This window comes from Myotis yumanensis, unplaced genomic scaffold, assembly GCF_028538775.1.
Source record: "Myotis yumanensis isolate MYYU_CA2020_CCGP unplaced genomic scaffold, mMyoYum1.0.hap1 SCAF_9, whole genome shotgun sequence".
NCBI classification, from domain to species: Eukaryota; Metazoa; Chordata; class Mammalia; order Chiroptera; family Vespertilionidae; genus Myotis; species Myotis yumanensis.
This window is the reverse complement of record NW_027223760.1, coordinates 2,666,230-2,694,220: the sequence shown is the minus strand read 5'-3', so window position 1 is coordinate 2,694,220 and position 27,991 is coordinate 2,666,230. Positions and strand designations below refer to the sequence as shown.

Sequence of the window (27,991 nt, the reverse complement as noted above, 5' to 3'; positions counted from 1 at the left end):
TTCACAGATAAGAAAAAGCTAAAGGAGTTCATCACCACCAAACCAGTATTATATAAAATGCTGAAAGGTGTCCTTTAAGAAGAGGAAGAAGAAGAAAAAGGTAAAGATACAAATTATGAACAACAAATACACATCTATCAACAAGTGAATCTAAAAATCAAGTGAATAAATAATCTGATGAACTGGTGATTGTAATAGAATCAGGAACATAGAAAGGGAATGGACTGACTATTCTTGGGTGGGGGGGGAAAGGGGTGTGGGGGTGAGTGAAGAGATTAGACAACTATCGTGCACCTATGCATGAGGACAGTGGATGGGGAGTGAGGGCAGAGGGTGGGGTTGGAACTGGATGGAGGGGAGTTATGGTGGGAAAAAAGAGTAACTAATGTAATAATCTGAACCATAAAGATTTAATTTAAAAAATGTTACCGGGAATTTTAGGGCTTTTTATGAGTAATAAATAAATTTTACTGTATTAACAAATAAATAAATAAATAAATAAATAAATAAATAAATAAATAAATAAATAAATAAATCAAAGTGTGACTGGCTTTTGTCGGGCATGTACTGGTGGACATCAGATGTTCTACCGTATGTGTTGTTCCCGAGTGGCCCCCGGGATGTCCTACGGCCCTCCTCTCACCAACGCGGAGAGTGTGACATCTGCCTCCTTTGTTTTCTAGTGGAAGACAACAGTCTCTCCCAGAAGAAGAAGGTCACGGTGGAGGATCTCTTCAGTAAGGAGTTCAAAGTTCACGACCCCGAGGCTAAGTGGATAAGCGGTGAGTCCTGCGTGCGGTGACGCTGTGAGCATCCCTTCCCCACGCCCGGCCACTTTCTGACGGCCTGTCTGACTGTAGAAGTGGCCCCACTGTGCTCTAGCTGTGGCCATCCTGTTACTGTTCTAGGAAAATGTGTATCTGGTCAGTAGGGCTGCTCCCTCATGAGACTCGGGTCCTACGTGTGACCTCCGGGAGCTATCATTTCTCCCAGGGAGATGTGAGATGTTGCTAAGCAACCAGCCCGGGAGGCACACAGCCGAGCTTTCTTGCTTCCTCATGTTGTTATTCTCACTGTACCCGCCACTGGGCCGGGGGCAGAGGAGCTGAAAAGTCTCCAGAACGTCGCTGGATAGATGGACCAGGGCGCCCCTTGCACGGTTGCAGACAGACATTCCCCTCAACCTGGACATAATCCATTTTCTGGTTCACAGGGTTTTTTACAACAAAACAAAATAGATCAGAGGCAAAAGGGGGCTTGTTCCTAACAGTGCAGGACTTGATGCATCTGCTCTCGTGGGGTCTGGGATCGGGGAGCCTTCAGGGAAGGGTGCCCCCGGCTGGGCCAGCGCCCGCTGCCCGCATCCCTCCAGCGCTGCTCTCTCCGTGGGCGCTGTGGGCGTTGAGTCCCAGCCTCAGCGGGTGCACTGGAAAAGTCACTGTCCAACGAGCCCCAGTGAAGACATAGCCTGTGTTATGGTGGCAGCAGAGGGGCCAGGCCTCATGTGTGGCTGAGGACGGGTTACCTTGGGTTCTGCAGCAGGCCGAGGGCCCGTGTTCCCCGCCCCGGCAGAGGCGGCCGGTAAGGGCTCTGGGCCGGTCCTGACAATGAAGGTGGTTGCTGTCTCTGTAGAGGTGCAGAGTCGGTTCTGGGACAAAACTGAGCCGACAAGGGCAACACCACCCAGAACGCACATAGGAGGAATAGGGTGGTCTCCTTCCCAGGAAGACGTGCATAAACTCGCACACTGCGCCTCGAAGCTTCGTGCTCAGTGAGCACCTTTAGAAGGAGGAGTCCTGCTCTGTCCGAGCCCTGAGGCAGGTGCATTGGAACTGCATTGGCCCCTGTGAATATAGTCAACCCGTCCAGCAGGCAGGCTGGGCTTCCCCGCTGGGCGCGGGCCACACCTCCGTTGCTGGCACTTACATCAGCCTGTGTGGATAGAAAGGCCTCAGCCCTGCTTCCTCTGGCCCGGAGCCGGCTCAGCCCTGGACAGACGGCTCAGCCCTGGACAGGCAGCTCAGCCCTGGACAGACGGCTCAGCCCTTGACTGACAGCTCAGCCCTGGACAGGCGGCTCAGCCCTGGACAGACAGCTCAGCCTGGGAAAAGCAGAGGAGCCAGTGGCCAGCACAGGCTTCTGCAGACCCGCCCATGCCTACCTCGGTCCCCTGCCCACAGGCTTTGTATGTCGCACAGAATGCGATTCAGGCTGCGTCTGCAGCTGCGGCCCCTGATGAAAGGCACAGCTGTGTTAGGTCAGCGCGAAGGGCGTCTTCTGACCTGCTCGGACCCACAGCTCCTCTCAGGGGCCTTGTCTCTGGCCCTCGAATTATTCCCCGATTCTGCCTTTTCAACAGTTTCCTTTCTTCCATCCTCTCGTCCTTCCTCCCTTCCTTCCTTCAGCTCTGTCTTCCTTCCTTCCTTTCTTTATTCCTTCCTTTCTTTATTCCTTCCTTTCTCTTTCTCTTCCTCTCTCTCTTTTCTTCTTATTGGTTTTCCTCACAGGGTCCCAGCACAAACTCACATTTCAGTCTTACATGTTCCCAGGGGTCTGTTCTCTGCCTTCTAATTAGTAAACTCCTAGTCCTCCTTAAGTCTGCTCCTTCTCCTCCTCTTCTTCATTATCATCATAATTATCATCACTTCATATCATATCATCATCATATTATCACCATCTTCACCATCACCACTATAACCTCCATCATTACCCTTATCACCATCACCGTCACCATCACCGCCTTCACCTCCATCATCATCACCATTATCACAATCACCACTATCACCTCCATCATCATCATCATCATCTTTATCTTCATCACATCATCAAAACCACCACCACCACTACCATCATCTATAATAATAAAAGGGTAATATGCTAATTAGACCAAACATCTTCTGGACGTCATTCCGGACATCCTTCCTGATGAAGCTGGGGCCAGAGGGAAGCCAGCCCGGGTCCCAGGTGCCTGCAGGCGGCCAGAGGAGGGAAGCCAGCATGAGTCCCAGATGCCTGTGGGCAGATGGAGGAAGGAAGCCAGGTCCTGGATGCTGGAGGGAGGCCAGTGCCGGCAGATGGGGGAAGGAAGGCCTACTCTTGCATGAATTTTCCTGCATCGGGCCTCTAGTCATTACATAGTCACCTACTGTGGGTTCCCATATTTTATGCTATAGATTAAGTGCTTTACACATATTAAATCATTTAATTCTCATAATCACCATTATTCCCATTTTACAGATGAGGAAACTGAGGCTTAAAGTGTTTAAATAACTGGATCAGTATCACAAAGTTAGCCAGTAGCAAAGTTTTGACTTGAACCTGGGTTTCACTGGGTTTTATAAACTGTGCTACAATGGATAGAATTCAGGTCTCCTGTCTCCAGACAATTTCTTTCATAACCTCTCCAGCTACATTGTGTGTTTAAACAAGACCATAAGTTTTGAATATTTTAGAATTATTTCCATCCCCTAAGTTCTTTATTTTAGCATCCCTTATTTCCATGATGCCCGTGTTGAACTAAAAAAATACGTGAGGAAGAAAACTGGTGTAATTTCCCACAAATAGCCTTTCCTTTTTATAGTGTACATTAACCACTAAGGTCATCGATGTGTCTGGGTTTAAAGTGGCGTTGATAGTCTAGAACTGATACACGTGGTTAGTCAGGAGGACCTGCATTCGCTGGGTTCCAGGTACACTTCTCCTCACCCATCTTTCTACTAGAGACTTGATTTTTTAATCCTACCTTTTCAGAAAGTGATTGACACAACAGCCTCCAATTCTCTCATACACTGAAGGCCTGCAGACATTCCTCGGGCACATGTGGCTCCACGAGGCGAGCGGCCGAGGTGTGAAGAGCAATAGAGCTGAGGCCACGGAAGGTCCGCCTGAGCTCCCCCTCACTAAGGTAGAGGCCTACACCTGGAACAACGTCAGACCTCTCCTCTCTCCCAGCCTCCACGCTTCTTCCCTTCCTCCTGTCCAGCTGTCCCGGCCAGAAGAAAGCATCTCAATACCCCACGGTCACATCCGCCTGCCTACAGTGCCCACTCCTGCCTGCAGTGCCCACACCTGCCTGCAGTGCCCACTCCTGCTTACAGTGCCCACTCCTGCCTTCAGTGCCCACTCCTGCCTGCATTGCCCACTCCTGCCTGTAGTGCCCACACCTGCCTGCAGTGCCCACTCCTGCCTGCAGTGCCCACTCCTGCCTGTAGTGCCCACTCCTGCCTGGAGCTCCCACTCCTGCCTGGAGCTCCCACTCCTGCCTGCAGTGCCCACTCCTGCCTGCAGTGCCCACTCCTGCCTGTAGTGCCCACACCTGCCTGCTGTGCCCACTCCTGCCTGCAGTGCCCACTTCTGCCTGCAGTGCCCACACCTGCCTGCAGCTCCCACTCCTGCCTTCAGTGCCCACTCCTGCCTGCAGTGCCCACATCTGCCTGCAGTGCCCACACCTGCCTGAAGCTCCCACTCCTGCCTGCAGTGCCCACTCCTGCCTGCAGTGCCCACTCCTGCCTGTAGTGCCCACACCTGCCTGCTGTGCCCACTCCTGCCTGCAGTGCCCACTCCTGCCTGCAGTGCCCACACCTGCCTGAAGCTCCCACTCCTGCCTGCAGTGCCCACTCCTGCCTGCAGTGCCCACTCCTGCCTGCTGTGCCCACTCCTGCCTGCAGTGCCCACACCTGCCTGCAGTGCCCACTCCTGCTTACAGTGCCCACTCCTGCCTGCAGTGCCCACACCTGCCTGCAGTGCCCACTCCTGCCTGCTGTGCCCACTCCTGCCTGCAGCGCCCACACCTGCCTGTAGCGCCCACACTTGCCTGCAGCTCCCACTCCTGCCTGTAGTGCCCACTCCTGCCTGCAGCGCCCACACCTGCCTTTAGTGCCCACACCTTCTGCCCTCTGCCCTCCCTGCCCATGACCTCCGTGGCGCGTCTGTGCTCAGTCAGGGAATCACAGGGAACTTGCTTCACTTTCCTGAGGAATAATTGCAGCAAATCTCTCCTTTCTCTAAATGTTCATTTTTTGTCTGTTATATTATTCTCAGCATCTTATGTCTCTCGCCTACACACACACACACACACACACACACACACACACACACATCTTACCTGGATCCCACGGCCCCCAGAAGTGCCTGGTTTCTCTGTCCCTTGCAGGTGACACCTCCAATTGCTCTCCTCCCCTCTCTCTCGCCTAGTGTTCGGCAAACTGCAGCCCCTTGAGTGTGGCTCTTCCACAAAATACCACATGTGGGCGCGCAAGTACAGTGCGATTGAAACTTCGTGGCCACACTCAAGGGGCCAAAGAGCTGCATGTGGCTCGCGAGCCGCAGTCTGCCGACCACTGCTCTAACCCATCCCCAGTGTCCACCAGTGCTCCCTGACACTCACCTTGGCAAGGTCGGCAGGGACCTCCAGCTTGCTCCGTTTCAAGGTCAGTTCCCAGACCTCATCTTATTCAACGTAGCAGCAGCAGTTGACACAATGGACCAGTCCCTCCACCTGGATAAACTTTCTCACTGAAGCTCATCACAGTCTCTTGTCTTAGTTCCACCTCCCGGCAGCACCTTCTCGGGCCCCGCTGCTCCCTTGTGCTGCTCCTCTCTCTTCTCCCCGACTTTTAATGTGGGGGCCTCTCATATCTGTGTCCTCCCTTGGAAATTTCATCGGTCCCCATCTGTGAGGATCGGATCAGGCCCCGAAGTTCTCGGCTGCCTCACAGCCATCTCACCCTTAACCTCAGCATCTCCAAGTCTGAGCTCTAGATCTGCAACCCCCCAAAACAGAAACACCTCCCCCGGCCTCTCCTCGCTCAGGTGACGGGAAACCCATTCTTCTGGCAGAACCGGCCAAACACCTGAGTCTTGCTTGCTCTTCCTCCCGTACATATGTCCTGCCGGCTCTGTCAACAGCTCCGCCTCCAAAGGGCCCCACGCCCGCAGGAGCCTCAGCGGATACTGGGCTCCTGGCCACACGGCCTCTGGGCTGCAGTCGCAAGGATATGGGCCTGGGGCCAGCCTGGCAGCAGGGCGGGCAGGAGCCGGACTCTCCACGGCCCTCAGATGGTGGGTCTGGCACCAGGGCCTGGGATCGCTTAGTGCTGGGGGCAGGGGGAGCAGTGTTTATATTTCCAACTTAGAATGTCAGCAGTCCCCACACCTCTCAGTTCTCACTGTTTACTCCCCAGGGAGTCATTCACTCCACAACTGGGTTACTATCCATCTGCCACTGAGTTTCTGGGGGGTTTTGGTGCTATTGTTTTTTTTATTTTTATTTTTTGTTAATCCTCAACCGAGGATATTTTTTCCTTTGAATTTTTTTTTTTTAGAGAGAGTAGAAGGGAGGGAGGGGGGAAGGAAAGAGAGAGAGAGAGAAACCATCAATGCGAGAGAGATATCGATTAGCTGCCTCCCGAATGCATCCCAAGCTGAACCTGCAGCCCAGGTATGTGCCCTTGACCGGGAATCAAACCTAAGACACTGCCAATGAAGGGCTGATGCTCTAACCACTGAACCACTGGTCAGGGCGAGATTCTGGTTTTTTACTGTTCTATCACAGGTTTTTTTTAAATTTTGTTTGTTTGCTTATTTTTTTATTTACAGTTGATATTCAATATTTTATATTAGTTATAGGTGTACAGCACAATGATTAGACATTTATATAACTTACAAAGTGGTTACCCCGTAAGCTTAGCAGCCACTGGCACCATCCATAGTTATTACAATATGATGGCTCTATTCCTTATGCTGGACTTCACCTCCCTGTAGCTAGTGCTGTAGCTAGCGATCTGTGCTTCTTAATCTCTTCACCTTTTCACTCCGCCCCCGAGCTCCCTCCCCTCTGGCAAACATCAATTTGTTCTCTGTGAAATCATACAGTATTTGCCTTTCTCTGTCTGGCTTATTTCACAATACCCTCGAAATCCATCTGTGTTGTCACAAATGCTAACATTTTGGGTTTTTTATGACCTAGTAATACTCCATTGTATAGAGTTGCGATTCTGTATCTCCAGCTCAAATACCTTCTGAGCTATGGACTTGTAGAATGGTGTGTGCATGTGTGTGTGTGTGCGTGTGTGTGTGGTTGTTCATGTGTGTGCGTATGTGTGGTATGTGTGTATGTGTGCGTGGTATGTTTGTGTGGGGATTGTGTGTATTTGTGTGCATGTATGTGGTGGGTGTGGAGGGGTGTTTGGTGTGTGGTTTGGGGTGTTGTATGTGCACATGTGTGTGTGTGTGTGTGTGTGTGTGTGAGTCTCACTGACTGACCCACCTGTCCCAGGGTTGTCTATGGACACCTCACATCTGTCTCTACTGAACCCCCTCCCTCAGCCGCTCCCTAAGAACCGGTACTGGCTCCCCTGCTCTGAGGACCAGGCACGGCATGGCCCCGGACCTGCCACCTCTACCAGGAGGGAGCCTTGTTCCTGCCCAGGGCCATTTGCATATTTATAACACCAAGGGCCACACAAAGTTATCAGCTTAAAAATTAGCCTGCTCGTTTGGCCAAACATTTGATGAACTCGCCCCTAATGCCTTGGCAGGGCCAGACCCGATGATTTTGCGGGCCTTACACAGCCTGGGCCGGTGTGCCACCCCTGCCGCGGACTCTCTGCAGCCTTTCCCTCGCGTCCTGTGTGGTCTCCCCAGTTCTCTCTGACGAGCCGGCTTGAACTTCTATGATCGCTTCAAACATCCAGGTCTGTTTCCCTCGGGTGGTTCTCACACAGGATGTTCCTTCTGCCCAGAACCTTCCCTCCCGTCTCCTTCCTGCCCTGCAGATCCTCCTCCTCAGCGCCCCCGCGCCCTCGCTCCCAGCAGGCTGCTCTGCCCTGACTCCTGGCTCTGGCTCTTGGGCCTGGCGGGAGCTTTGGTTATGGGCATGGGCTGGGATTAGCCCTCTGCTGCCTTCTTCCCTCCGTGGGCAGCCAGGAAGGCAGGACTCCCATTGACCATTTCCCGTGCTGCCTGCAGCGCCTGGCAGGGCCTCTGGTAGCTCCTCCAACAACCTGGTTTTAAAGACGAGAAGACCTCCAAATGGTTGGAAATCTTTTCTGAGGGCGTGATTTTAAGCAGAGACCTGACTCTGAGAACCAAGCCGACGAGCTCTCTGAGGGGAAAGCATCCCAGGCAGCATGGACCAGCCATTGCAAAGGCCTGGGTGCGGAAGCTTGGTTGGCGTGTCCACGAACAATGCCAGCTCCCACAGGTCCTGGCAAGATGGGTCGGCAAAGGAGAATGGGCGGAGGGAGGAAACGGAGGTGTCACGCTCGCCTATGGAACTGAAGGTCTCAGAGCAGGTTGGCCGGAGGGAGCTGAGGCTCTGATGCGGGGCCCAGCATCTGTATTGTCTGTGTTTGATAGCAAGAGTGGAACACAACCTTAAAAGGAAATGAAAGTCACCTGTAATTCCAGCAGCCAGAAATGACCACAGTTAAACATTTGCACGTAGCCTTTTGGATAATGTAATCTGCGGGGAAACGCTAAGTGTGAAGTGTGAGAAGCTTTACAACGCAGATCCTAACACATGTCCCTGGGCATCAGTACAGAGTTCCGTTATCATTTCAGTAGCCCCTCAGGCCGTCGTGACATAAATGTGCCCTCACTTGGTTAGTCTTCAGCTACGGAGAGTGTAGGCGATGAACAGAAGCAAAGGTCTGGAAGCCACGGCGCCTGGTGAGCGGATCCGATGGGGGGCCGAGCGGCCTGCAGCCCTGGGAGAGGCCGGCGAGGATGGCTGGGAGATTGTAAGGCTGGTCCACCAGCCAGCGAGTCCACCCACAGGGTGCTGGTTCTGCGAACAGGGGATGAGTTCAGAGGAGAAGCTGATGAAAGGTGACTGCGTGAAATGGACGTGAACTAGGTGAGAGGACAGAGCCACTGGAGAAGCGTGGAAACTGAGCCTTTCTGGGGAGCTGCTGGGGATCTCTCGGGGGAAGAGAGAGTGAGGACCCTGGAGGGTCCCAGGAGGCCGGGGAGAACCCCAGTGATGGTCTGTCAAAAAGGCAGGGGAGGAAATGACTTCAAAGAGCCCAGTGGGCGTGGCTCAGTGGTTGAGCATCGTCCCACGAACCGGGAGGTCATGGTTCAATTCCCAGTCAGGGTACAGGCCCGGGTTGTGGGCTCCATCCTCAGTGTGGGGCGTGCAGGAGGCAGCCGATCCATGATTCTCTCTCATCATCGATGTTTCTCTCTTCCTTTCTTTCCTCTCTGTGAATTCAATAAGAACATGTTTTAAAAAAAGAAGTCATCGAAGAGAACTCGTCTCTTGGCGGCACACCCTCCACACCACCCCACAGCCCAGCCCGTGTTTTCTGCAGGTCACCGCACGTGCTAACTCAGATCGGGGTTTGGAATGTTCCTCTTCCTGACCCTGCGTTGCCCTCTTCCCCGTGTAAACAGGAACAGTCTGCTCCATGTCCATGGAGTCGGTCACTCTTCACCGGGGTCCGATGCCACAGCGCCTGGTGGCAGCCTGGGGAGGCACCTCTCACCGAGGCAGCTGGGGCCGACCTGGGAGTGGCTGATGGGCCCCATGCATTGGTCTCTGAGCAAGCCGAGGCCAGCGGCACCTCCCGGGGCGGCTGTCCCCTCCCTGTCACTGGGATACAGACAGGCCTGATTCGCTGGTCTGCTACCCGCGGGCAGGGCCGGGCTCAGCTCTCTCCCTCCTCCCGGGCACGTTCAGGGGGCTGCCATGGACGCTCCCAGGTCTGTGTTTGTTTACGCTCATTCCCATTAATCCGGCCGCGTGTGAGCGGCGAGCCCTCCGAGTGTCTCCCATGAAACGCTGAGCTGTAAAAGCGGAGGAAACTGCTCCCTTTGAATGTGGGGAAATAGCCGCTGGCTGGTCCCGGGAAGCGGAAGGTAAGATTGGAGGCGGCAGCAGCTTGATTTCAGATTTGCTCTGTCATCTTCCCTTTTGATATTCAGACACGCCAAACGGATTTTCTATCAAGCTCCGGGGTGAGACGGAGGGGAATCCGAGTATAAAATGGTGGGTATTTCTGCTGCTGTTTGAAGCCACATTTTTCAGCGAGTGAGGCGGCTCCCCGGGGGTCATTGTGCAGCCGGCAGCCATTGCAGGGAAAGGCCCGGGAGAACAGTTGCAAAGAGGAAGCTTGGTCTTCAGCGGCTCAGGGAGTCGGTGGCGCAATCATGGTCGTTATTTGAAGTCGTGCATCACAGGCGCACGGAGGACACCACGGGCCTGAGAGCCAGGCAGGGGCGGCGGGTTGGGCGGAATGAGGGCCCATCTGGGTAAACCACCATTTCCCCCTTTGTCCCTTTCAGCACCCTCCTTTCCACAGGAAAAGGGAGCCCAGCTCGGCCTTAGGAGCCTCAGGTTATGTTAATGCTGTGAAACCACAGCCACGCCCAGGTCCCCATGGCCATGCCCAGGTCCCCACGGCCACACACAGGTCACCATGGCCACACCCAGATCGCCACGGCCACGCCCAGGTCCACATGGCCACGCCCAGGTCCCCATGGCCACGCCCAGGTCCCCATGGCCACACCCAGGTCCCCATGGCCACGCCCAGGTCCCCATGGCCACACACAGGTCACCATGGCCACACCCAGGTCCCCATGGCCACACACAGGTCACCATGGCCACACACAGGTCACCATGGCCACGCCCAGGTCCCCATGGCCACACACAGGTCACCATGGCCACACCCAGGTCCCCATGGCCACACACAGGTCACCATGGCCACACCCAGGTCCACACGGCCACACACAGGTCACCATGGCCACGCCCAGGTCTCCATGGACACGCCCAGGTCTCCACGCCCATGCCCAGGTCCCCATGGCCACGCCCAGGTCCCCATGGCCACACCCAGGTCCCCATGGCCACGCCCAGGTCCCCATGGCCATACCCAGGTCCCCATGGCCACACCCAGGTTCCTACGGCCACACCCAGGTCTCCACGCCCATGCCCAGGTACCCATGGCCACACCCAGATCGCCACGGCCACGCCCAGGTCCCCATGGCCACACCCAGGTCCCTACGGCCACACCCAGGTCTCCACGCCCATGCCCAGGTACGCATGGCCACGTCCAGGTCCCCATGGCCACACCCAGGTCCCCATGGCCACGCCCAGGTCCCCATGGCCACACCCAGGTCCCCATGGCCACGCCCAGGTCCCCATGGCCATACCCAGGTCCCCATGGCCACTCCCAGGTTCCTACGGCCACACCCAGGTCTCCACGCCCATGCCCAGGTCCCCATGGCCACACCCAGGTCCCTACGGCCACACCCAGGTCTCCACGCCCACACACAGGTCCCCATGGCCACGCCCAGGTCCCCATGGCCATACCCAGATCCCCACGGCCACACCCAGGTCCCCATGAACACACTCAGGTCCCCATGGCCACACCCAGGTCCACACGGCCACACACAGGTCACCATGGCCACGCCCAGGTCTCCATGGACACACCCAGGTCCACATGGCCTCGCCGGGTCCTCACACTGAGACTGTCCGCAGCCACCGTGACCTTGTCCCATCTGTGTCCTGTATCTGCCCCGCCCACATCCTGCAGTGTCCTGTGGGAGTCCCTGCAGGGACAGGGGAAGGCAGCACCTCTGTGAGGGGCGGTGACAGCAACAACAGCCAGTGACAGGAGTAGGCACAGCAGCTACATAACTGCCCCCTCACTGCTGTTTAACCTGCAGGAACCCCAGCGAGGTTGAGCTTTTATCTTTCCCTTAGAAAGGAGGAAACCCCGCAGGGGCCTGGAAGGCTGTAGAAATTCCCAGGGGAGGGGTTCCCTGTGCTGGTCTCCTGTCTCCTGCTTGTCTCTGTCCCCTTTTCCTGGAAACGCTGTCGTTCTGCATTTCTCCGCTTCAGCAACTCAGTGTCCTGTGTGGCAGACCCAACACCACTTCCTGGGCGCCCTGAGCAGAAGCAGGTGCTCTCCCCAGGGCGCCAGGACCCTGCACCACTAGCAGCAGCAACAGCTGGAGCCTCAGCTGAGAGCCCAGCCTCAGGGACGCCTCTGCGGGCAGAGAGGAAGCCGCCCGTCTTTCCCTGACACCTCGCAGCCGTCCTCCGCCAGCAGGGCGCATCCTAGCCGGCTGGGGGTGGGACGCTGGCATTGTCTGATGCAGGATTCCAGGCTCCCAGCTCTGCGGGCTCCGCCGGGCCAGCGCTCTCCCAGCAAAGGGGGGACGTTCTGCATCTGTGCTCCGCTGCACCGTTGGCCAGCGCCCCCTCCCCTGGGAGATCCGATGTCTGAGTTTGTGCCCGAGTGAACAGGCCAGGAGCGAAATCCTGTTTCCACCTGTTTGTGGGCCTTTGAAGGTGACAGGCCTGTTTCCCCTCCTGGTCTGGGGAGATAAACGTGTGTGTGTGTGTGTGTGTGTACATGCGCACACATGTACATCTATCTGCTCTCTGGAGAAAGGGTTCTGGGTGAGATGCATGCTATGCTCCCTCAGAAAGGCTGACATCTTCCATGGTGTCCTCGGGTTATTCCCACCCTCCAGCTTTTCAGGGCTTTCCCGAGGGTCCCCCACAACACTCAGCCCCTCCAATGTCCCCCCTCCATGTGGGGCAGAGAGCGAGGTCCCCCCCCCCCCATGGGACAGAGAGCGATGCCCTCCTGTGAGGACAGGCCCCTGCAGCAGTCTTTCTTCCAGGCTCCATCAGCCTGTAGCAGGTGGTGCCAACAGCACTGCCCGGGACCTGGGAGCAGGGCCACCCGCAACCACGCACGGCACTCACAGCCTCGCTTTATCTGCCACTGGATCAGAGAGCCTGGGAGCTCCATGTCCCCACGACTGCGCTGTGCAGGCCGAGGCTGCCATGCCTGCGCGGACTCTTACTCGGACGGCCTTGCAGGCGGAGCAGAGAGCCCAGTCCTTACAGGGACCCCAGAGTCTGAGATGGGGAAACATCATCCTTTATTGTTTCAATTAAATGACTCCACCAGGTCCTCACCCACATCAGCCTGCAGGCTCACTAATCACCGTCGGCATCTTTTCAAACACTGATCACCTGAATTCACAAACACGGACCACTTGGTCTCGCCCCTGATGGAGCACAGTCCCCTCCGACCCTGCACCCCAGCACATCTCATTCTCCGTCCGGTGTTGGTTTCGCCTCTTGCCCTCGACAGCAAGTTCCTCGGGCCGCACGGCCGTGGGATGAGGTCTCCACAAATATAGTGTCTGCATGAACGGCCCAGCGGGTGGGCAAATTGCGTGTGTATGGAGGGACCTAGGGGACCAGGTTTCCGGCCGGTCGAAGGATAACCGGGCTCTTTATTTGTTATAACTCTTGGCATTTTAAAAACTAAGCGCACACGTACGATGATTACTCCACGGCCAGGTCCATTTGCTGCTTCCGTGGGGAGGATCTCACAGATGCCGAAGGGGCTCTGACACTGCGGCTCGCACGCGGGTTTTACTGGCCGTTCATGGGTCATATGCAGACTGTGCCCGACGCCTGCACGTTCCCGACCTCAGACTCACTCCCTCTCCCACACTGTCGTCCGTGCACCACCTGACCCCCCACAATGACTGTGTCTCCTTCCCCCCAAAAGCAAGGGCCACAGAGAGCAAGCCTCACACATTAAGAAGCAGCAGACTGTTTCCTGCTAACAGACTTTTATGAATGAGGGTGCCTGGGGTCAGAGGCCAAGGCCCCGCCTGGGCTCACAGCCCGGTGGCAGCGCTAGGCCTCCTGAGAGCTCTGCAGGGCTGACTCTGAAGCCTCCGGAGACTCTGAGCACGTGCGAGTCCCGGGAAGTCTGTGTACCAAGAGCAAGGGCGCCGACTGGGCGAGTCCTCTGAGTGGGGAGAGGCCAGTGTGTGTGAGGACAAGGCCTCGCCCCCTGGGTTTCCTCCCTCTCCGGAGCCGCCAGCCGCTCATTGCATGTCCCTTGGCTGTGCTGTGTGCACTGTCCCCACCCTCCCTCGCTGCTGGTCTCTTGGGAACCTGGCGTCGGGGTGGGGGGCGGGGGGTACCGGCTGAAGCCCAAGGCTCCACGTGGCAGCCCGGGCAGCAAGGGCTGTGACTTCTCAGCAGATCTTACTGACCGGATCCTCCGGCTGTCAGCTTCCCGCTCCATCTGGGACCCCCCCCCCCGCCCCCCCCCCCGCCCCCCCCCCCCCCCCCCCCGCTGAGGAGGGACATGTGACCCTCCACCAGTACTTTCCCTAATCCCGTGTGACCTAGCCAGAAGAGTAACGAGGCCGTGTGGCTGTTCTGGGACTTAAATGAGTTTTGCTTTTTGTTTCTGTCTAGCAGTTTGCTGGGAGCTTTACCTTATGTCCATGCCAGCTCCTTGGGTGGTAAGTTCTGAGAAGGAATTCCAGGGGCACATTGACACAGAGCCCACCGCCTGGCTGGCAGGGCCTCACCTCTGGTGGCGGGGTTTATAGAATGACCAGGAATTTGTCCTAAAAGTCAATTTCTTTATTGGCTATTATGTTTGCTATTATCTTTATTTGTTTCTTTATTTTATTTTATTTTTCCCATCACCATTTATTCCCCATACACCCTCTACCACTTCCACCCACCCCCTCTCCCCTGCACTCACCTCACTGTTCTGTGTCCATGATTCTCTCTCTTTCCCTCAATCCCTCCCCGCCAGCAGCCCCCACACAAGGCTGTCTGCCTGCACTCCATGAGTCTGTCTCTATCTTGCTTGTTAGTTTCAATGGCCTCAGAAATTAGACCCATGTTGGACTCTGTAGTAAACCTCTCCACGCAGCCTCCCTGTGCACATGCGAACCCTCCACACAGCCTCCCTGTGCACATGCGAACCCTCCACGCAGCCTCCCTGTGCACATGCAACCCCTCCACACAGCCTCCCTGTGCACATGCAACCCCTCCAGGCAGCCTCCCTGTGCACATGCAACCCCTCCACGCAGCCTCCCTGTGCACATGCAACCCCTCCACGCAGCCTCCCTGTGCACATGCGAACCCTCCACGCAGCCTCCCTGTGCACATGCAAACCCTCCACGCAGCCTCCCTGTGCACATGCAACCCCTCCACGCAGCCTCCCTGTGCACATGCAACCCCTCCACACAGCCTCCCTGTGCACATGCAAGCCCCTCCACACAGCCTCCCTGTGATCATGAGAACCCTCCACGCAGCCTCCCTGTGCACATGCAACCCCTCCACACAGCCTCCCTGTGCACATGCGAACCCTCCACGCAGCCTCCCTGTGCACATGCGAACCCTCCACGCAGCCTCCCTGTGCACATGCGAACCCTCCACGCAGCCTCCCTGTGCACATGCAACCCCTCCACGCAGCCTCCCTGTGCACATGCAACCCCTCCACGCAGCCTCCCTGTGCACATGCAACCCCTCCACGCAGCCTCCCTGTGCACATGCGAACCCTCCACGCAGCCTCCCTGTGCACATGCGAACCCTCCACGCAGCCTCCCTGTGCACATGCAACCCCTCCACGCAGCCTCCCTGTGCACATGCAACCCCTCCACGCAGCCTCCCTGTGCACATGCAACCCCTCCACGCAGCCTCCCTGTGCACATGCGAACCCTCCACGCAGCCTCCCTGTGCACATGCGAAACCTCCATGCAGCCTCCCTGTGCACATGCAACCCCTCCACACAGCCTCCCTGTGCACATGCAACCCCTCCACAGAGCCTCCCTGTGATCATGAGAACCCTCCACGCAGCCTCCCTGTGATCATGAGAACCCTCCACGCAGCCTCCCTGTGCACATGCAACCCCTCCACGCAGCCTCCCTGTGCACATGCAACCCCTCCACGCAGCCTCCCTGTGCACATGCAACCCCTCCACGCAGCCTCCCTGTGCACATGCGAACCCTCCACGCAGCCTCCCTGTGCACATGCGAACCCTCCACGCAGCCTCCCTGTGCACATGCGAACCCTCCACGCAGCCTCCTGTGCACATGCAACCCCTCCACACAGCCTCCCTGTGCACATGCAACCCCTCCACACAGCCTCCCTGTGCACATGCGAACCCTCCACGCAGCCTCCCTGTGCACATGCGAACCCTCCACGCAGCCTCCCTGTGCACATGCGAACCCTCCACGCAGCCTCCCTGTGCACATGCGAACCCTCCACGCAGCCTCCCTGTGCACATGCGAACCCTCCACGCAGCCTCCCTGTGCACATGCAACCCCTCCACGCAGCCTCCCTGTGCACATGCAACCCCTCCACACAGCCTCCCTGTGCACATGCGAACCCTCCACGCAGCCTCCCTGTGCACATGCGAACCCTCCACGCAGCCTCCCTGTGCACATGCGAACCCTCCACGCAGCCTCCCTGTGCACATGCGAACCCTCCACGCAGCCTCCCTGTGCACATGCGAACCCTCCACGCAGCCTCCCTGTGCACATGCAACCCCTCCACGCAGCCTCCCTGTGCACATGCAACCCCTCCACACAGCCTCCCTGTGATCATGAGAACCCTCCACGCAGCCTCCCTGTGCACATGCAACCCCTCCACGCAGCCTCCCTGTGCACATGCAACCCCTCCACGCAGCCTCCCTGTGCACATGCGAACCCTCCACGCAGCCTCCCTGTGCACATGCGAACCCTCCACGCAGCCTCCCTGTGCACATGCGAACCCTCCACACAGCCTCCCTGTGCACATGCAACCCCTCCACACAGCCTCCCTGTGCACATGCGAACCCTCCACGCAGCCTCCCTGTGCACATGCGAACCCTCCACACAGCCTCCCTGTGCACATGCGAACCCTCCACGCAGCCTCCCTGTGCACATGCAACCCCTCCACACAGCCTCCCTGTTCACATGCAACCCCTCCACACAGCCTCCCTGTGATCATGAGAACCCTCCACGCAGCCTCCCTGTGCACATGCGAACCATCCACACAGCCTCCCTGTGATCATGAGAACCCTCCACGCAGCCTCCCTGTGCACATGCGAACCCTCCACACAGCCTCCCTGTGATCATGAGAACCCTCCACGCAGCCTCCCTGTGATCATGAGAACCCTCCACGCAGCCTCCCTGTGATCATGAGAACCCTCCACGCAGCCTCCCTGTGCACATGCAACCCCTCCAGGCAGCCTCCCTGTGCACATGCAACCCCTCCACGCAGCCTCCCTGTGCACATGCAACCCCTCCACGCAGCCTCCCTGTGCACATGCAACCCCTCCACGCAGCCTCCCTGTGCACATGCGAACCCTCCACACAGCCTCCCTGTGCACATGCGAGCCCCTCCACACAGCCTCCCTGTGATCATGAGAACCCTCCACGCAGCCTCCCTGTGCACATGCGAACCCTCCATGCAGCCTCCCTGTGCACATGCAACCCCTCCACGCAGCCTCCCTGTGCACATGCGAACCCTCCACGCAGCCTCCCTGTGCACATGCAACCCCTCCACGCAGCCTTCCTGTGCACATGCGAACCCTCCACGCAGCCTCCCTGTGCACATGCAACCCCTCCACGCAGCCTCCCTGTGCACATGCGAACCCTCCACACAGCCTCCCTGTGATCATGAGAACCCTCCACGCAGCCTCCCTGTGATCATGAGAACCCTCCACGCAGCCTCCCTGTGATCATGAGAACCCTCCACGCAGCCTCCCTGTGATCATGAGAACCCTCCACGCAGCCTCCCTGTGATCATGAGAACCCTCCACGCAGCCTCCCTGTGATCATGAGAACCCTCCACGCAGCCTCCCTGTGCACATGCGAACCCTCCACGCAGCCTCCCTGTGCACATGCGAACCCTCCACGCAGCCTCCCTGTGCACATGCAAACCCTCCAAGCAGCCTCCCTGTGATCATGAGAACCCTCCACGCAACCTCCCTGTGCACAAGTGAACCCTCCACGCAGCCTCCCTGTGCACATGCAAACCTTCCACGCAGCCTCCCTGTGTACATGCAACCCCTCCATGCAGCCTCCCTGTGCACATGCACACAGATGCCCAGAGGTGAAATGTCTGAGGTCAACCAGCAGGGGTGCCTTTTTGACTAAAATCAGAGGGAAAATGGGAACCCACTTACTACCCACCTTCCTGGGCAGCTTCTGTTCCACCTTCTTCTCGGTGCCTCCTGGCATGACAGGAGGTGTCCACTGCACACAAAAGGCCTCCACTGCCTGCTCATCCTTAAGCCCTTTGGCACGTGGTTTAGCCTGACGTTGGGTTAAGGTCCCCAGGTGGTAAGCAAACAGCACTGAGGCTGCTAACTCCCCTGTGAGCGGCCACATCCCACTCCCGGCAGCTCCCAAACTGTTAGGAGCCTTTCTTCCTGAGGGTCCACGTGGGGACAGTGGCGGAGGCGTCACCAAACGCCTCGGAAAAGACACGAAGAGGCTTGTGTTCTTGCTGATGGGAGTTCCGGTTCCTTCAGACATGTTCCCAGAAGTGAACCTCTGGGTTGTAGGCCACCGTGTCAGGTTCATGGATGGAGCCTCACTCGCCTCAGAAATGGAAGCGCTGGGCACAGTGCATTTCCGTGAGGCTGCCTTGCTCTTTGGCTTTTTTGAACTACGTTATGATTTTTTATTTTTAAAAGAATTTTGAGGCAAGAGGTTCCATTTCTGGAAAGGGATTGTGATTGACAAGCTTCCATAATGCGAGCAAGGGGCTGTTTTGTTGTGAGCAAGAGACGTCATGGTCCGTAAGGCACGGCGCTGGGGTCCTCCCGCGGCTGGACTCCTGGACTCTCTGAGGAACACGGTGAGCCTGACAGAGCCCTGCGTGACTTATAGCGACAGAGTGCGGCCCATGGACCCAAGTTCATCCACCAGCTCATGATTCCCAGTCCAGGGTTATCTCCCCTGTCCTGCCTCCAACAAATTAGTCCATTTCACTCACTCACTCACTCATTCGTTTATTCAAGTCGATCACTGAGAAAAGGTATAAGAAAAATAAGACACACTCCTTGCCCCCAGGGGGACGTTGGGATGAAGAGTGAAATGGCAGAAGGGCACCGAGTGGACTGAGAGTAAAAGGAACATCACCCTCTGGCTTTGGGGGTTCAGGGGGCCCAAGGGGGTGACTTTGGAACCTAATGGGACTGTCAAATAAATGCCTGTGGCACAGGGGGCGTGAGGAGCAGGAGGCTGAGAGAGCTGCCTCAGGTTGGGAGGGGAGAGGTGAGGGGTGAGGCTTCAGGTTGGGAGGGGGAGAGGTGAGGGCTGAGCCTGCAGGTTGGGAGGGGAGAGGTGAGGGCTGAGCATGCAGGTAAGGAGGGGGAGAGGTGAGGGGTGAGCCTGCAGGTGAGGAGGGGGAGAGGTGAGGGGTGAGGCTGCAGGTTGGGAGGGGAGAGGTGAGGGGTGAGGCTGCAGGTTGGGAGGGGGAGAGGTGAGGGGTGAGGCTGCAGGTTGGGAGGGGAGAGGTGAGGGGTGAGGCTGCAGGTTAGGAGGGGGGGAGGTGAGGGGTGAGGCTGCAGGTTAGGAGGGGGGGAGGTGAGGGCTTAGCCTGCAGGTTGGGAGGGGAGAGGTGAGGGCTGAGCCTGCAGGTTAGGAGGGGGGGAGGTGAGGGGTGAGCCTGCAGGTTGGGAGGGGAGAGGTGAGGGCTGAGCCTGCAGGTTGGGAGGGGAGAGGTGAGGGCTGAGCCTGCAGGTTGGGAGGGGAGAGGTGAGGGCTGAGCCTGCAGGTTGGGAGGGGAGAGGTGAGGGCTGAGCCTGCAGGTTGGGAGGGGAGAGGTGAGGGCTGAGCCTGCAGGTTGGGAGGGGAGAGGTGAGGGCTGAGCCTGCAGGTTAGGAGGGGGGGAGGTGAGGGGTGAGCCTGCAGGTTAGGAGGGGGAGAGGTGAGGGGTGAGGCTGCAGGTTGGGAGGGGGAGAGGTGAGGGGTGAGGCTGCAGGTTGGGAGGGGAGAGGTGAGGGCTGAGCCTGCAGGTTGGGAGGGGAGAGGTGAGGGCTGAGCCTGCAGGTTAGGAGGGGGGGAGGTGAGGGCTGAGCCTGCAGGTTAGGAGGGGGGGAGGTGAGGGGTGAGGCTGCAGGTTAGGAGGGGGGGAGGTGAGGGGTGAGGCTGCAGGTTAGGAGGCGGGGAGGTGAGGGCTTAGCCTGCAGGTTGGGAGGGGAGAGGTGAGGGCTGAGCCTGCAGGTTAGGAGGGGGGGAGGTGAGGGGTGAGCCTGCAGGTTGGGAGGGGAGAGGTGAGGGGTGAGCCTGCAGGTTGGGAGGGGAGAGGTGAGGGGTGAGCCTGCAGGTTGAGAGGGGAGAGGTGAGGGGTGAGCCTGCAGGTTGGGAGGGGAGAGGTGAGGGCTGAGCCTGCAGGTTGGGAGGGGAGAGGTGAGGGGTGAGCCTGCAGGTTGGGAGGGGAGAGGTGAGGGCTGAGCCTGCAGGTTGGGAGGGGAGAGGTGAGGGCTGAGCCTGCAGGTTGGGAGGGGAGAGGTGAGGGCTGAGCCTGCAGGTTGGGAGGGGAGAGGTGAGGGCTGAGCCTGCAGGTTAGGAGTGGGGGAAGTGAGGGGTGAGCCTGCAGGTTAGGAGGGGGAGAGGTGAGGGGTGAGGCTGCAGGTTGGGAGGTGGGGAGGTGAGGGGTGAGGCTGCAGGTTAGGAGGGGGAGAGGTGAGGGGTGAGCCTGCAGGTTAGGAGGGGGGGAGGTGAGGGGTGAGGCTGCAGGTTGGGAGGGGGAGAGGTGAGGGGTGAGCCTGCAGGTTAGGAGGGGGAGAGGTGAGGGGTGAGGCTGCAGGTTAGGAGGGGGAGAGGTGAGGGCTTAGCCTGCAGGTTGGGAGGGGAGAGGTGAGGGCTTAGCCTGCAGGTTGGGAGGGGAGAGGTGAGGGGTGAGCCTGCAGGTTGGGAGGGGGAGAGGTGAGGGATGAGGCTGCAGGTTAGGAGGGGGAGAGGTGAGGGCTTAGCCTGCAGGTTGGGAGGGGAGAGGTGAGGGGTGAGCCTGCAGGTTGGGAGGGGGAGAGGTGTGGGATGAGGCTGCAGGTTAGGAGGGGGAGAGGTGAGGGCTTAGCCTGCAGGTTGGGAGGGGAGAGGTGAGGGCTTAGCCTGCAGGTTGGGAGGGGAGAGGTGAGGGCTGAGCCTGCAGGTTGGGAGGGGGAGAGGTGAGGGGTGAGGCTGCAGGTTAGGAGGGGGGGAGGTGAGGGGTGAGGCTGCAGGTTAGGAGGGGGAGAGGTGAGGGCTTAGCCTGCAGGTTGGGAGGGGAGAGGTGAGGGCTTAGCCTGCAGGTTAGGAGGGGGAGAGGTGAGGGCTGAGCCTGCAGGTTAGGAGGGGGAGAGGTGAGGGGTGAGGCTGCAGGTTAGGAGGGGGAGAGGTGAGGGCTGAGCCTGCAGGTTGGGAGGGGAGAGGTGAGGGGTGAGCCTGCAGGTTGGGAGGGGGAGAGGTGAGGGATGAGGCTGCAGGTTGGGAGGGGGAGAGGTGAGGGCTGAGGCTGCAGGTTGGGAGGGGAGAGGTGAGGGCTGAGGCTGCAGCCCATTGGGGTTGGGCCCTGAGGTCCCACTCGGCCGCTGCTTGAAGAGAGGGCCTGTGTGGTCTGTTTTGCTTCTTGGGGATGTGGGCTGAGTGAAGGTCTGGGCTAGGAGCAGCAGGAGTGTGTATTCTTTATTTTTTTTTAATTTTTGAATTATAATTGGCATTCAGTATTGTATTAGTTCAGGTGTACAGCACAGTGGTAAGATGTTTATATTCCTTAGATATCACCCCCCGTGAGTCCTGCACCATCCAGGCGCTATGCATTATTATTACAGCACCAAAGGTCCAGTGCACGAATCCGTGCACCGGCCGGGTGCCTTGGCCTGGCCTGCACCCTCTTGCAATCCAGGACCCCTCGGGGGATGTCAGACTGCCAGCTTCAGCCCGGTCCCCACAGGTCAGGCCAAGGGGCCCCATAGGTGCACAAATACATGCACAAGCTGGTTTTGGCCCAATCCCCGCAGACCAGGCTGTGGGACACCATGGGTGCATGAATCCATGCACGGGCCTCTAGTATGCATATAAGATCTTTTGTTAATCTCTTCCCGCCCTCCCCTCTCCCCTTTCCCTCTGAGATTCATCAGTCTGATCCATGTTTCCATGCCTGTGGTTTCTGCTCCTGCATTGAGCGTCTGCCCTCTGGTGGTCAATGCACATCATAGCTACCAGTCGAATGGTTGAATGGTTGCTTAGGCTTTTATATTATAGATTAGAGGCCCGGTGCACAAAAATTTGTGCACTCGGGGAGAGGAGGTGTCCCTCAGCCCAGCCTGTGCCCTCTCGCAGTCTGGGACCCCTTGGGGGATGACCACCTGTTGGCTTAGGCCCGCTCCCCGGGGGATTAGGCCTAAGCTAGCAATCAGACATCCCTCTGGCAGCCCAGGAGACCTTGGGGGATGTCCACTTGACAGCAGGGAGCAGGCCTAAGCTGCAGTCAGACATCCTTAACACTGCTGAGGAGGTGGGAGAGGCTCCCACCACCACTGCTGTACTGACAACCAACAGCCTGGCTTGTGGCTGAGCAGAGCTCCCCCCTGTGGGAGCACGCTGACCACCAGGGGGCAGCTCCTTCATTGAGCGTCTGCCCCCTGGTGGTCAGTGTGTGTCACAGTGACCAGTCATTCCCAGTCTTTCTGTTGTTAGGGTAGGTTTGCATATTACCCTTTTATTATATAGGATAGAGGCCTGGTGCATGGGTGGGGGCCGGCTGGTTTGCCCTGAAGGGTGTCCCGGATCAGGGTGGGGGTCCCTCTGGGGTGCCTGGCCAGCCTGGGTGAGGAACTGATGTCTGTTTTCAGGCTGGCCACACCCCCTTTAGGGTGGGGGGGGTCCCCACTGGGGTGCCTGGCCAGTCTGGGTGAGGGGCTGAGGGCCATTTTCAGACTGGCCAAGCCCCCCCGGCAACAGAAGCTCTCAACCTCTTCTTATTTTCTTTTTCTTTTTTTTATTCTGGGATTTATTTACCTTCTATAATTGAAACTTTGTAGCCTTGAGAGGAGCTCAGAGCCAGCCAGGGCGGGTGGGAGGGAAGCTTGGCTTCCTCCATCGCCAGGGGTAACCCAAGCCTCCTGCTCGCTCCAGCTCCGTGGCCATGGCCGGCTGAAAGCAGGTCTCTGGGGTTTATTTACTTTCTATAATTAAAACTTTGTTGCTTTGAGTGGAGCTCAGAGCTGGGCCATGGCAAGCGGGAAGCTTGGCCTCCTCCACCATTGGGGCAACCAAGCCTCCTGCTTGCTCCAGCTCCGTGGCTGCCGGCTGCCATCTGGGTTGGGTTAATTTACATATAGTAGCTCTGATTGGCTGGTGGGCCTGGCTTAAGGTGTAGCAAAGGTATGGTCAATTTGCATGTTTGTCTTTTATTAGTGTGGATTACTCACGGTGCTCCCTGCTGGACTTCCTGTGCCCATGACTACGCTGCAGCTGCCAGTTTGTACTTCTTAACCCTTCCCCTGACATGTGCACATGTGTTCTTAGGAGCCACTTTCCTTGTACAGAGACCTTCGCAGGGGACAGTTGGGGACAGAAGGGTGGCTATGCAAGGCTGCCCCCAGAATCCAGCATGGATGAGTCAGGGGCACACACAGCTGAAAGCAGAACGGGGAGCCGGGAAAAATGGCTCAGCCCTGGGCCACACAGGACAGTGACCAGGGTGTGGGGGCCGCGTCCTGCAGCCCCCGTGGGTGACATTAGACAAACACCTGCTAAGTAGAGTCCCTCTCCTCCACAGCACTGAGCAATGACTCCCAGCAGGGGGTTTACCTCCTGGGCAGAGTCTTCGCTCTCATCTGGTGGGGTTTGGAGATGTCACAGATATTATATATCTTCTTTTCTTTAATCCTCACTGAGGATATTTTTTCCATTGATTTTTAAAGAGAGTGCAAAGGGGGGAGGGGGAGAGGGAGAGAGAGAAACATCGGATTGAGAGGCACATTGATTGGTTGTCTCCCGCATGTGCCTTAACTGGGGACGGGGATCGAACCTGCAACCAAGGTATGTGCCCTTTACAGGGAATTGAAACCAAGACCCTTAGGTCTGCAGGCCTAACTCTAACCATTGAGAAGCACCAGCCAGGGCTATATCTTCTTGCTTAATGATCTACCTATGGTGTGTTTTAAGATAGTTCTCTCTCTGGGATAAACACTGGAAAACTTCACTTATTTCAGGAAAAACACAAATGCAGGTGGACCTCCTACCTGCAGTGAGTGCCGTTCCTTTTCTGAAAGTCGGAAGACGGGAGGAGCTTGAAGAGCAGCAGGACGATGCTGTGAGCGCAGCGCTCACATGACATCATCGCGAAGGGGAGTGGGGAGCCTGGGGCGTCAGGCTTGCACTGTGTGAGGACAGGCCTTACCAGGGTCATGTGCTCCTCCCTTAATTTCCAGCACTTTTCCCAGAGGGTGACTCTTCAGCAGGGTGCGCCCATGAGCGCTGGCCACACCGTGGCCACGTGGACCGACAGCAGGAAAGTCGGATGGCGTAGATTCCTGGCAGCACCGTGTCTACTCCACATAAGCTTTGAGGGGGGCTCTTTAACAAGTACCAGGAAAGGCCCCTTTAGACCCAATCCATCATCATGAAGTTTTCTTTAACTGCCCAATGCATGTCAACCACCCCTTCCCCCGCCCCGTGATCATAGCTAAAGAATCTTTATGTTTTTGTTGTTGAGCCGGGATCACATTTAAAGAATAGAGCCCGGCCGGTGTGGCTAGATGGTTGAGCATCAACCCATGAAGCAGGAGGTCATGTTTGATTCCTGGTCAGGATTCCTGGGGGTTGCAGACTCAATCCCCAGTTTGGGGGGGCGGGGTGTGTGCAGGAGGCAGTTGATCCATGTCAACTGTAATGGAAAAATAAAAGAACTGAGAAGATCCTTTGGGATGACTTGTCCAATCAGAGCGCCTCTCGCTCTGAACGGCATCTTCTGAGCCTGAGACAGGGCAGGGGTGAGGGGTCCATCGCCAGAACAGGCCAGGAGGCGGCCGGCCCGATCGCCATCGAGGGAGCCATTCCCACCAGATGCTGAGTGAGAAACATTGAAAACAGCAGCACACCGCCCGCTTGCTCATAAAGGGCCTACATGTTCTTTGGCTTTCTTTTTTTTTTTTAATTTCAGAGAAGAAGGATGTGAGAGAGAGAGATGGGAACATCAATGATGAGAGAGAATCATTGATCGGCTGTGTCCTGAACGCCCCACACTGGGGATGGAGCCCACAACCCGGGCATGTGCCCTGACCGGGAATCGAACCTGGACCTCCTGGTTCATGTTGATGTTCAGCCACTGAACCACACAGGCCGCCAAAAGGCTCGACATTTTCTACATGTACATGGGGGACGTCCTGGAAGAGAGTAAAAGCAGCGTCCGGCCCCTTCGATTAGGTCTGCACGCTGTCTTCCATGTCTTGTCTCCCTGTGGTCTCCCTGACAACTGGACCCCTCCCTGTCTTCCTGCCAGAGAGTGGTCTCCTGCTCAGCAGCGCGGCGGGGAGGCCCGGGGTCTCGGGGGGGAGGAAGGGAAGGCCCCGTGGAAGGGTCTGTGGGCAGGGAAAGGCATGGAGAGGCCGCGGAAGAGAACGGCGTTGGGGTGACCGGCTGCTCTGCCCGCAGTGAGACGACCTGGGGTTGATGTGCTGCTCAGCGAGCCTTGCGGGACCGAACCCTGACGGCCTGGGGTCGGGAGAGCTCCATGAATGGAGGCAGCGTGAGGCACTTGGACTGGTGGGGCTGAAGGAAATAGAAACCCAGTGGCTTAGCCAACGAAGAATTGATGTTCTTCACCCACAAGACACCACGATAGGCCATGTCTGGCACACGGTGCTGCCCAAAGCTGTCGTCAAGAATCCCCGTCAGCCCTGGCCGGTGGCTCAGTTAGAGCATCGTCCTGATACACCGAGGTTGTGGGTTCGATCCCCCATCTGGGCACATACAGGAATCAACCAACTAATGCATTAATACACGGAGTAACAAATTGAAGTTTCTCTCACTCTCAAATCAATGAATAAAAGGGTTTCTCAGCCCTGGCCCTCATGGGTGGCCCCGCCCTGCACACTCCCTCCACCATGAGGAGTCAGAAACACCCACCACCTATGAGATGAGAACCACAAACCTCTGCAGACACTGCCTAATGTCCCCGGGCGCAGACCCCACCCACCCCCGGCCCCAGCCCAGAGCCGCTGTTCCAGATCCCGGCTCTGACGTCCGTGACCTGTGGCCTTGACCTGCAGAGCTTTCCGAAGAACAGCAGGTGGCTCCGTGCCCAGAGGGATGGCTCCACGTTCTGGGAGGTAGCGCCCTGCGTCCGGCTCGCTCCGGCCCTGCCTGGGCCAGGTGACTGCTCCATCTTCTTTTTTAGATTTCTTTTATTTTTTCCATTACAGTTGACATGCAATATCATATTAGTTTCAGGCACACAGCATAGCGGTTAGACATCATATAGTTCACACAGTGGCTCCTCCCTGTAACTCGAGTCCCCCCTGGCACCAGGCAGTTACCACAAAGCTGCTGACTCTACACCTGTGCTGGTTATAACCGTGACTGTCCCGCAACCACCACTCTGCACTGCTCATCCCTGCACCGTCCCTCCCCGCCTGCCTGTCCCGTCTTGAGAAAAGAGTGCAGCTCTTGCTTTAGCATCTGAGGTGACCGGTTCTTCAGCCAAGAGTTGATCGCTGAACCACAGAAACTCCAACCACAAACACTCCCAACGAAGGCCATTTCAGGAAGCCTGCCAAACCAACAGCCACACCGCGCACACTCAGAAGCATACGTTTTGTGAAAATATCCCAAATGTATTATGAAAAAGTTCCACAAACGTGTGCTTTTCTGGTCGGGAAACGGAGGCTTCCAGCTGTTTGCATCCACTTGCTGCGTTCACACATCTGTCCGGAGGAGGACGGGTTAAAAGCCAGTGCTCCGGACGTATGGTCAATAATGTGACCAATAAAGTATTGGTTTTTAGGAGTCATCCCTGCTTACCAACATGGATGAATTCAGAACTGTGTCTTCGGTAGCTATTATTTTTCATTAGTTTTACTGGTAAAAACCTCAACAGTGCTTGGAGGATCGTATGAAACAGTGCCCCCCAGTGGCTAAGGATACGCATGACACTCACAGTAAGGGGGCTATGTTTAGCTCCTGGAGAACTGATGGAAGGCCAGCACCTGAGAAGATATATGCCGTGTGCCTCGTGTATGTTGTGTGGGTAGCAAAGAAGCGTGGAGACAGATGTGATTGGGCTTGCGAGCTGGTGTGTTCTTTCTTGATCGCTGACCTATTAATATGCTTATTAATATATAATGTTACCTTGAGTGTAAATTTAGCTGCCTCACATTTATATTAACATTAGCGACGTGACATATGATCATTTGAGCAAGAACACTGCTTTCTGCCAAAGCAAGAGCCTCCCTAATTATGTTTTAATGCAGTTAGGTGTGATGTGGAAGGGATATGAGTCCAGGAATCGATATGTCAAAGGATCAACTTATGGGACCTAATTTTTATGAAATATGACTCTAGTCTCATCCTTCTCTTTTTTGTCCAACAGATCATTACAGCTCAAAGCTCAGTCCCATATTCCTGAAAATGAAGATTAAATATTGCCTCTAAAAATAGCCATTCTTAACTAAAAATATCTAAGTGCGTCTTTAAATTTCTAGGTAGCTTTGGGTTTAAAGAGAAAACCATAAATGAGGAATATGCAATTAATTTTTTGTTTGCTGTGGGACTCTTAAAATTATATGGGTTTTGCTCTGGCCAAGTGGCTCGGTTGGTTGGAGCATCGTCCATACAGCAGAAGTTGGCCGGTTCTATTCCTGGCCAGGGCACATACCTAGGTTGCCAGTTTGATCCCCAGTTGGGGAGCATACAGGAGGCAACCAATTGGTGTTCTCTCTCTCTCTTTCTCTCTCTCTCTTTCTCTCTCTCTCGTCAATAAAAAATAAAATTTGATGACGTTTTTGAAACTAGCAGTTTCTGGCTTTAATCCCTCCATCATGCATGACCTGGGACATGGGCAGGCATATCGGGGCCCTGCAGTCCAAGTTAACATATTGAAGGAGACTTTGTTCTGTGGGAAGCTAAGGGCCGTGGCTGTTTAGTGAAGTGAAGTGAGAAGAGCGGTTGCATTTTGTCATCGAAGAGTCAGGACCCGAGGGCTCTCCCTTGCCGACCAGGAACTCAG

General features: G+C 56.7%; 1 protein-coding gene across 3 annotated transcripts in view; it reads left to right on the top strand.

Annotated features, from left to right (window-relative positions):
- DPP6 (dipeptidyl peptidase like 6) overlaps window positions 1-27,991 on the top strand; it is a 592,252-nt gene that overhangs the window by 346,280 nt on the left and 217,981 nt on the right. For all 3 annotated transcript variants that reach the window (XM_070423592.1, XM_070423590.1, XM_070423591.1), the window contains exon 3: window positions 684-782. In XM_070423592.1, the coding sequence (XP_070279693.1) occupies window positions 684-782 (99 nt within the window). The remainder of the gene's footprint in view (window positions 1-683; window positions 783-27,991) is intronic.